The 10,501-nt window shown below is 48.7% G+C and overlaps 1 protein-coding gene across 1 annotated transcript; it reads left to right on the top strand.

Moving 5' to 3' along the window:
- Nucleotides 1–3,816: 3,816 nt before the first annotated feature.
- On the top strand, nucleotides 3,817–9,002 carry SPRY1 (sprouty RTK signaling antagonist 1). The gene is made up of 2 exons (XM_085641545.1): nucleotides 3,817–4,116; nucleotides 6,787–9,002. Exons 1-2 carry the CDS (start codon nucleotides 4,103–4,105, stop codon nucleotides 7,790–7,792), a joined length of 1,020 nt encoding a protein of 339 aa, XP_085497671.1. The 5' UTR covers nucleotides 3,817–4,102; the 3' UTR covers nucleotides 7,793–9,002.
- Nucleotides 9,003–10,501: the final 1,499 nt, after the last annotated feature.

Raw genomic sequence — 10,501 nt, 5'->3', positions numbered from 1 at the left:
TAAGTCGTGAGGGGGTGACACCATGAGTTACCTGCACTGGGTGACACCAACCCTAGTGACGACCCTGGGTGGGTGCTGGATGCGGCGCTTCCGGGTTCAGAGAAAGGCCGGGCTGCTGCTGCCCAGAGTCTGGGGGAGCACAGCCATCTGCCTGCTGCATGCAGCCCTCACTCCCAGGCACCCGCAGCTTCCCACAGGAAGCCCTGTGCACACAGGCTCCACACCTGCCGCCATGTGTGTGGGGCGCACGCTGACCGTTTTGGCAGCATTGCTGCTGCATGTACAGCTGTGTACACAGGCTTGCCTGTATCTCCTTATGGGTACTCAAACCAAAGAATGAAGGGGACATTTGGTGGTAAAACTGAAGAAGAAAACATCATATTGGAGATCCAGCCAGCAAAGAGCAGAGAGGACAGCAAACTATTTACCTGCACATCAGGTGGGCCTGGTGGTCTGCTTTCAATGACAAGGCAAGGGGAGACCAGGTGAGAGAGAGGATGTCGTCTCACAGCTAGACTGCCGACTTTGGAGCTTGGAAACCAAGGTTCGAACCTCGGGGTCGACTTCACATCCTGGGATTCTGGCCAAATCACTTAATCTCCCGTGCCTACCAAAAAAATGAATGTGGCCTTGTGTAACGTAACTGGTGCTCCTGTAAAGCACTCCAATACCTTCGGGTCGAGTTTGCGCTATATAAATTGGCCACAAAAAAAAAGCCACAGCTTTGTGACTGTGAAACCAAAGCCCTGCCAAAAAATTTCAAATCAGCCCTGCTCCTTTTATTGCCTTGCGCTGTCAGTCGCTTCCCATCCATCCGTCCATTCCCTATCTTCTTCTCTCTGTTTTCTCTTTTCCCTCTCACACTGCTTTCGCTCTAACTCCCTTCATGATATCTCCCTCTCTTGAAGACTCCGGTGCCTGCAGCAGTTCACTTTCGAGATGTGGGTAATAGTGACAAGTAACAGGAGCGGCCCCCTGGCCTAAAAACCTGCCTCCATGGTCCCAATCCCACTGGGGAAATGCCCAGTGAAGGAAGTGGCCTGTCCAACCCTAAACGGAAGGGCGGGATTGACTTTATAACATGAAATATCATAACATGTGTATTTGTAAGGCACCGGCACACCCCCAAAGGGGCATCTTGGCGCTGAATAACAGATGTTTATTGTTACCCAACTCAATGGTACTCATTTTATCGACCTCAGAAAGGATAAAAGGCTGAGTGGACCCGCCAGGAATTGAACCTGTGACCATGAGGTCGAACACAGGCCCCTGCAGTGGATGCATTAGGCCACTAAGCCACCAGACCCAGCTTTATCACATGTAGGGATGCCCAGTTCAGGGCATAAGCAGACTAGGGCATGCCAAGTCACTGGACGCTGTGAGTAACTGGAGTAGCATTCAGATGAATGTAGCCAAACACCACATCACTTCTTTCAACAAACTGCCATGTTGAGATAAATACCTAAACAGGTATCATCGGTGTGATGGCAGAAGGAAGGGCCCCGTGCACAATGTGCCTAAATGAGACAATGGGCACTAGAGTGGGTAGGTTGGTTTTATTTCTTCAATGTAGTACTTGGTGCCACGTTACAGTAGATGTAGAGAGTGGAATAACATTAAGAGCTACGCTCTGCCCAATAGAGTGTACTTGTATTTTACAGGTGTGCATTTGAAGCAGGGGGCTGGAATATATCACTCCATTCACGTGATGGTAGCAGAAGAGGATGAAAACAACATGCGTTTGTCATGGTTTCTTTGCCTCCGTTATGGGAGGTAAGAACTAGGGTAGAAACTTAACAGCACTTGGTAAAGACTGGGGAGCTTATTTACAAGCCCCTTGCGCCACCCCTACGTCACTTTTCCCATGTTAGAAAAGACGCAAAAGTGGCGCAAGGGGCTTGTAAATCTGCCCCTGGGTTATTGAACCGCTCTCCAGGTGCAGTTAGAACAATTTGAACATCAAGTTGCAGGCTTGTAACGTATAGGTTAATCAACTCATTAAACTAGTGGTGGGAACCATCTAATTACCTTTATTTTGCCAGCCTTTTTGTGGCAAGAGTACGGTTCGAGAGATTCCGTTATTAAGCATGGAATAGAAGGACACGGGTGTCCTTTCAAGAGATCTGTCGACACCCCGCAAAGACAGTCAATGTGGATGCCTGAATGGAACTGGTTTACATGAGGTGACAAACGCCCCTTTGAGAACAGACTCTCCATGTGAGGCGGCACAGGTCTCTCCAGGTTCCTTTTAAAGGGCTTTCAGAACAGGGCTGTTATCAGGTAGGGGGTGGAGTAGGCCTCTGTCATATCCATTGTTTCAGGAACTTCCTTCCCCTAACCTACTTGAATGCTAATCGTACTTGAAAGCTAGCCCGGATATTGTTGGTGCTTAATCTGTTTACACGTTTCTCTAAGTCTGATACTGTAGACGTAGTTTCTGGCTCTGATGTTAGGCGAAATAAAATGCTCGGTGAGTAAAGGAAAGAGTAAAGGAAAGATGGCATAGGGATCTCCGACAAAAAAGAGTGTTTTTGAAAATGCGGAAGTTCCGAATCGTTAAGAAAACACAAAATGTAGATTGTGTCCTGCCAAAGAAAAAGAATGTGTCTTGCAAAAGATTAAAAAAAAGTGTCTTGCGCTGACAATCATTTAAAAACAACAAAGCTCAGCGATGTGTGTGCCATGATTGAGAATATTTCTGTACTGCAAATGACATTTTTACTGCGAGAGAAATCCTTGTATTAGCGGATATCAAAGTGGGGATCGGCAGGGCCCAAAGTGCTCAGATATGCCATGATGTGTGTCTGCATGTAATAGGTTTCTTTCAAATTCGCTGAAATGGTGACCTCAAGGTAGCAAGAGAGACATGACATATATAGGCAGGGATTATTCGCCACCTCTAAAATATAAAAAAAAAACAAATCAGCTTCCCTGCTACATTTGAGTCAATTGTTAAAAAAGTGTTTGCAATTCTTTACTTCTGCCAAAAACATTGAAATATGGAAAGCTACGATGTTATTGGTCCTCTTCATTTTATGTGACCTTAAACTGGAGATTCCCTACTGCAGTAGGATTATATGATGATCTAATTTGATAATTTGTTACCTAAGTGTATACCCACGAGACAGTGGGCGCAATTGCTGCAAGGCCCTCGTATAATGTGATATGTTAGCGCGTGCGATTATCCCACTCGCAGTATTGCATTGCCTCATAGAAGGGACTCCTCCGAAACATTAGCAGCTGTTTAATATAAACTTTGTCAGTAGGGGCGGGAGGTCGTACGGTGTGGCTGGGCAGCGAGGATGTGGCTACGACCTGCACCGGATGGCAGGCTTTCTTACAATCCGCAGGTGTAAAGCCGCAGGCCGCCGCTGCTGCAGTGACCTCTGCGGGCTGCGTGCGGCGCGTGCTTCCTTACTGCGCGTGCGCGCGCTCTCGGCTGGCACGCCAGCTGCAGGCTGTGGCCCCGCCCATCTCCTTGCCTCTGCCAGAAGCGGATGTGAGGCGGGAAGCGGCCTCTTCCTTCTTGCCTCCCCTCTTCAGCCCCCCCGGGCAGCGCGCGCTTCTCAAGCTCCAGCTGCAATAAACAAGCCTGGCCGGCGCCCCGCACGCGCGCTCCCTTTTTCTCTCCCTGCCCAGCGGCGGCCGCGCGCGTCCTGACCCTCCTCTCACTGTTAAACCAATTGGCGGTGGCTGCTGCAGTGAACGCCACGCCTACCTTTTTGCTCCCCCTCGGTCTCTCCTTGTCCCCCATCTTGGATAACCAATGGGAAGGCTTGGATGGAACAAATCTCGAGCGTCAGCGCCCCCATTCATGCAGTGCGGAGAGAGCGCGCGCCGTGGAGGAGACTAGCAGCGGAGACAGCAAACGTGAACAGCAGCCCGGAGCGCGAGCCATAACACGACTCGGAGCCGCCCGCAACACGTTAGCGCGAGGCAGTCCAACTCGCAGCGGCAGGAGCCGGCCGCCTGGAGAACCCTTGTATTTGTTTGCCCAGGCCTGGGGGGCCTCTGTGCTGCAGCCGTACCCAGCCATGGCGCACGGGCCCGGAGCCTGAAGCGTGCAGAGCGCCTGGCTCCGCTTTGGATTTGCATGGGGTGAATGATCGCACAGAGGTGAGTAGATTCGAGGCAGCCGTGGTTCCGTCACACAGGCATGTCTAGCCCTTCAGACCCGCGCCACACGTGCTGAGCAGGTGCGACAGAGTCGTGGGAAAGAAAGGTCAGTCCGGCTGCCTGAGGAGGCCGGAGAGCCCAACCCGGGGACAGGTGTGCCTCAGCCCTGTGTGGGTTTTGTGCTACAACAATCGAGATGAACTGCATACCGACCCTGATGGTGCTCTTCGGGAGAACGGGGGCGCACAGTGTCCAGGTAGCCCTTTACCAAAGAGCTATGCAGCTCTCTCTGTGCAAGGGGTGCATGCACTGTGAGGAAGGCGGGGCAGTCTGTATCTGGCATGGCAGAGATCGATGCCGTATCTAGGATAGAAAGCGCAGTTCTGTGGGGCGTCTTGCTCTCCTGTGATCAGATGCCTTGTTGTTGCGTGCCGTGTGACCGAACTGGGTTTAAACGCAGCTCTCCTAGAACTGCGTAAAGTTTCTTTTTGAGATATCTTTTATCAACACCTTGAAGAGGTGAGCCCTGCAGCAACTACTTGTTCAATTTTACGTGTGCAGTGTGTGTATGTATCCTCTCCAGTGGCCGCTGTTAAAGGCGAATGGCCTTTTTTATTAGCCTTAGTGGGGCACCCCTTGGTCCGCTTCGACTGTGCATATTTAACATCGTCATTATAAAATGCATGTTTATTTGCTTTCATTGAGCGGTATCTTTAGGGCTGCTGCATGATGCTTTTTGCAGTTGCACAGTTAAGTAGGCTGATGCCATTAAGATTGAGGGCCTGTTTGCATTTAAACGACATTAGGCTTTGAGGTCTGCCACGATGAATAGGATACAGTGCTCCTTGGTTCTGCGCGTGAAGTGTTTCCTACATCCCTGGATAACCCTTTATGCATATGACGACCTGTGTACGCCACTAGCAACAACACGTATGCATATGATGTGCCCACTAGCCCTGTTACCAGAGTCTCTCTGCACACGTTGTCTCCACACATTTATCAAGACGCAATGTTCTAGGATCATTCCTTCTGCTGCTGTTATCCGCATGACGTATACCCTAGACTCGACTCGTGCAGCTCTTACACTCACGCGGGGCTCCTGTACCCCTAGCCGCAGCTGTTCTGCCCCTTCAGTCTATCTATACCCTTTCGCTCCAGCAGTTACCGCACCAAGTGCTCTTGCCGCCTCTGTGCCGTGCTCGTAGGCACTTGGATTCCCCATTACCAATCTAGCCATAATGTTCACTAGGTATTCATATCTCTTGGGTGCATACATGCTTAGTGCACCCTAGGGTGCAGTGCCGATGTGCCTGCACTGTGATCATTCATGCTTAGTGCACCCTAGGGTGCAGTGCCGATGTGCCTGCACTGTGATCATGTCACCCTTACCATCGGATAGAGCTCGTGGGCTTGGATAGAGCTCGTGGGCTTGGATAGAGCTCGTGGGCTTGGATAGAGCTCGTGGGCTTGGATAGAGCTCGTGGGCTTGGATAGAGCTCGTGGGCTTGGATAGAGCTCGTGCGCTTGTTGCATCACCTGGGCACATAAGGTGCATTTTGCACCATTGGCCACAGCTCCTGTTCTCATTTGCGATCTTTGATTGCTTTCTTCTCCTCCACCTTGCGCCCTTCTCTGGCCCGTGTATATTCAGATTAGTCTCGTAGCTGTCAGTACAGGAAAGCAAATGTTTGTTTTGTCAGCACACTTGTGTAATCGCAAACTCGTGCCCTTTCCTCCCACACACCCACCCCTACGCAGTACCGTCGAGTAGCACAAGTGCACATGGCAGTGCTAGAAGGAGACGAGGGGGCAGAGTTTTTGGGGCTTCCCTCTGCTTTAGTGGGCGAAGTTAGAAATGCCCACCGGGCAGCTTTGTGGTGGAAGCCGTTTAGCGTAGGACGTGTTCTATCCTGCTGCGTCGTGCTGCCAGCCTCCTTCGCAGCCTTGATTATTTTGTGAACCGGTGCCATTCTGCTGTCAGTCCATGCTCGGCCAAGATACCTGCTAGAGGCCCCTTGCATCCCAAGATGGGGCCCCGAGTTCGAACCTAGGCTTCGGCACTTGGCTGAAAATCCTTTGACCCGGGTAAATAACCGAATACTTCTATGCATAAGTACGTAGTGCAGTTTCTAGATAATATGATGGCATTCGTAGGGTTAATTCAGCCTCGTGTATTCTATTGCTATTTAATGTTTTATCTTATCCTGGCGAGCCATAAACTCTTAATGTGTGTGTGTGTGGTCTGATTAATCTTCCACGTTGGAGGTTTGCAACAGATGAATTTCCACACGATACTTTTTAGGGTAGTATGTATGTACAAGTATACCCTCTCACCTGAAAGTAAACCTCCCCTGTAACTGAAAATGCCTGTCAAACACGTTGTACCACAAGTTTTTTGTGACAGTTCCCAACTCCACTTTAATGTTCCCGATTTGTGTATTGTAAGTAGCACTCTGATGTGTGTTCTTTCTGGCCTATTGCTAGTTCTGCATACTCCTTGTCTCCTTCACTTGCGCAATACTCCTTGTCTCCTTCACTTGCGCCCACCTAGGTTTTCTTCACGTTGCAAATGTGCATTTTAAAGTTTGTCTTAAGTTTCTCTAATCAAGTTTGTCATAAGTTTCTCTAAGCCTCCATTGGCCTCACCTGTTTTCCTATATCTCCCTACAGCATTTCAGATGCATGCCAGGTTCCCGTTGAATGCCAGAAGTCGAGATCACTACAGATGGAGCTCCAAAGTCAACATGGCAGTGGCAGTTCATTAGTTGTGATCCAGCAGCCCGCCCTAGACAGCCGGCAGAGGGTGGATTATGAGAGGGAGATCCCACCGGCAGCCATCTTGTCGCTGGGCCAGATCAAAGCCCTGCGAGGAAGCAACGAGTACACGGAAGGCCCATCCATGGTGAAAAAGACGGGCCCGCAGACTGTGCCCAGGCAGGAGAAACACGAGAGGACTCATGAGATTATACCGATTAATGTGAATAACAACTACGAGCAGAGGGCCAGTCAGGTGGTGGCGCAGGCCCGGCCTCCCGTGCTGAGCAGGTCCACCAGTACGGGCAGTGCGGCCAGTTCTGGGAGCAACAGCAGTGCCTCTTCGGAGCAAGGGCTGCTGGGACGGTCGCCCCAGTCCAGGCCTGGCTCTGGCCACAGGTCAGACAAGACAGTGAGGACCCAACCCAAGCCTTTGTCCTTGGTCGTGGATGACCCGAAGAGCGCTTACAAGGAGGAGGACATGACCCAGCACAGGTTTATCTGTGAACAGTGTGGGAAGTGCAAGTGTGGGGAGTGCACTGCCCCGCGGGCCCTGCCCTCCTGCCTGGCCTGCAACCGCCAGTGCCTGTGTTCAGCCGAGACCATGGTGGAGTACAGCACGTGCATGTGCCTGGTCAAGGGCGCCTTCTACCACTGCTCCAACGACGACGAGGGGGACTCGTGTGCGGACAACCCTTGCTCCTGCTCCCAGGCCCACTGCTTCTCCAGATACTTTTGCATGGGGGCCATGTCCTTGTTGTTGCCTTGTTTGCTGTGTTACCCTCCTGCCAAGGGATGCCTTAAACTGTGCCGGGCATGCTATGACCGGGTCAATCGTCCTGGTTGCCGGTGTAAAAACTCCAACACAGTCTATTGCAAACTGGAGAGTTGCCAACCAAGGGGTGAAAGCAAACCCTCGTGATTTGGTTTTTATTTGGGGTGCTGACATTCCCTTGAATACTCTTGCTTGCTGGGCGCCAGTTCTGTACACCACTTTCTCCAACATCTGCCCAATGGCCTCCTTAGCCACCCTGGTCCAGTAAAACCCTGGAATGTTGTCCTTCCATATGGCTAGCCCTGGGCAAGTGTGGACCTAGATGGTGCTTCCAAGTGTCTGCAGTGGGACCTGTGGAAACCTGACACACCTGCCTGTGGAAATAATGGGTGAGGGTGTGCCAGCTGCCCAGGAGGTGGTAACACGTCTCTGCTTTGGATCCCTACAACATAAAGCACCTGGAATTGATGACACTTTGAAACCAATCATCTAATGTGTAGTTACAGTTGTCTGGTTAATCCTAAAATATTTGAATTCAGTACCAACTTTTTCACCATCATCCAGAGTTTGTTGATCCAGACTAGATGTGTTCTCATGTGAGAGCAAACTTCAACACCGCTTGCATTATGGCCTCTTGTGGCCAACATGGTTGCCATAGTTCATGGGCAGCTGCTCTAGTGTAGCCCCTTCCTTGTGTCCCTGTCAATCTGGGGTGCCATGTGCTTTTGAACTCTTGTCACTCTATGATGTTTCCCTGTCTAGATCTTCACATTGGAGACAATATGGCTGCGTTTCCCTTTTCTGTAAACTCTGAAGGACCGTCTAGCTTTGCACGTGTTCGTGTTTTATTTCCCCATCTATATTTCTTTCTTCCTTAAAGTTGTGTTCTCTGTGTGTCTGGGTTATCTCTAGGTGCCAGGGAAGTCGCTCCCCTCCTACCTACACTCCCGAAATGTCATTACATCCTTTCTTTACGATTTTCCGCAAACTTTTCCCTCTTAAACATTTTCGAATTTCAGACTCTGCCCCCCCCCCCCCTCCCCCTACTATTCTCCTGTTTCTTCTGTGCGTTAAATTGCCTTAGCCACGCCATGTGGCGTTTTTTTGTATATTGTATGTATAAATCACAAAGTTGAATTCCGACTATTTTTATGACAAAGTCTGTTAAAGCTTTTTTTATTGTAAAGAATATTTATTATGTGAATCTCTATTATTTTATGATATTTATTGCGAAAGACAGTTGACTTTACTCGTGTCTGACTATAACAAAATATCAATACTTAACAAAATAAGGGTGACAAAAGAAAAAGTACATATGTTAACTATAATGCAGAAAATATATTAATTAATGAAGATCTGTCTGTTCTGGTTACTTTTCCTTGTGCGGCTTATCTGAAATCGGCTGTATGCACGTGATGCTGAAGTGAAACAGTATGATTGTGGGACTGTTTAAGATGATAAAACAGAAGCACCCCACCCTGTCTTTGGTGTGGCGCATCATAATAGTACTTTGTTCGATATAGTATGGTTGCCATGATATTAATATCCTGTAATGGAATGCGGCTGGATTTGTTTTCCCACCAACTGAGTTGGGCTTTCTTTGTACGTACTTTATACTTTTTTTTTTTTTTTTACACTAGTGTCCCAAAAATCTGGCATTTTTCTTTCCTTTTTAAAAAAAACAAACAAACTCCTGTAGTGGATTGTCTTCTCCTCCGTTTCTGCATTTCCTCTCCTGCCACAAAAGGGCGTCTTCTTCTATTTAAGTACCGTGGTAGGAATAGCTACAGGAAATCTGCAGAATGTCTCGTTTCTCGCCCCACCTCCAGCGCCCTGAGCTACGAGTTGGGTCAGGCACGTCTGAGCAATATATTTTGGTCCCAGAATCAATATGGTCTCAATGGATGCTCATTGGGATTTCTGGTTGTGGTGCACAGATAACAAGTGTTTTTTTATGTAGCTTGACATGTGTGGTTGGTTTAAAAGTTTGACTTTCCATATGAAAAGCTGTCTGATGGGCCTCTCGCATTCTATCGCTAAAAAATGGCCAGTCTTTTTCCATTGTACCTTTTATTCATTTGGAGGAGGAATAGAAGTGTGCCGCTCCCCCCCATCCTTTGTTTAGATTGTCCTACAAACTCATTTACATTTGAGGCTGTGGTAGCTGGAAATCGCAAATTTTCTTCTAGCCACCTTATTAATAAGCATTCCAGTCTAGTACTTTGTAGGGCCTTGTGCGGCCAACCCAATTAATTGTAAGTTACAACTGATAAACTAATTCTGATGGTGTAAGATTCCACAGACTGTATATCATCCCAAAAAAACGTTGTGCCGTCAAATCACTGTGCTATTTGTGGGTTTTCCTCGTAAATGGCTCAAGAGTTACTAAAATGCCCACCCTCTCATGCTGTAGCGCAGTGGAAAGCCCTGTGTAAAGGGAGACTGGCCACCTTTCTTTTGTTTTTTACTGTATTTGGCTGTTGAGCTGGTACTGAGACAAAACCTTTAACGAGACCATGTAAAAATAACAAAATTGTGAAGTGCTGCTATCACAAAACTAGCCGCATTACGTCACATAATTTGCCTTTTTCTTTCTGCTTGATTTTGGTCAACCCTGCTGCTAAACTTGCTCCTGCCTTTCCATGTAATTCCACTGGCCCTGACTATGGGGTGAACGATAAGGCAGGAATACCATGGATGGCTGACACCTTTCCCTGATTTATTTTTGTGCGAAAGAGTGATATATAGACCAAACCTCTGTTACCCTAGAAGTGGCCAAGGCAACTAATTAACAGGTCGATCCGAGCCAAGGGTCTGGCATGGCTTTAATAGCCCGTGTATGTGCCGAGACATGAA

Source organism: Triturus cristatus, chromosome 2_2 (assembly GCF_964204655.1).
Source record: "Triturus cristatus chromosome 2_2, aTriCri1.1, whole genome shotgun sequence".
Taxonomy (NCBI): Eukaryota; Metazoa; Chordata; class Amphibia; order Caudata; family Salamandridae; genus Triturus; species Triturus cristatus.
Note: the sequence above shows the minus strand (reverse complement) of the source record. Positions and strands in the feature narration are given on the sequence as shown.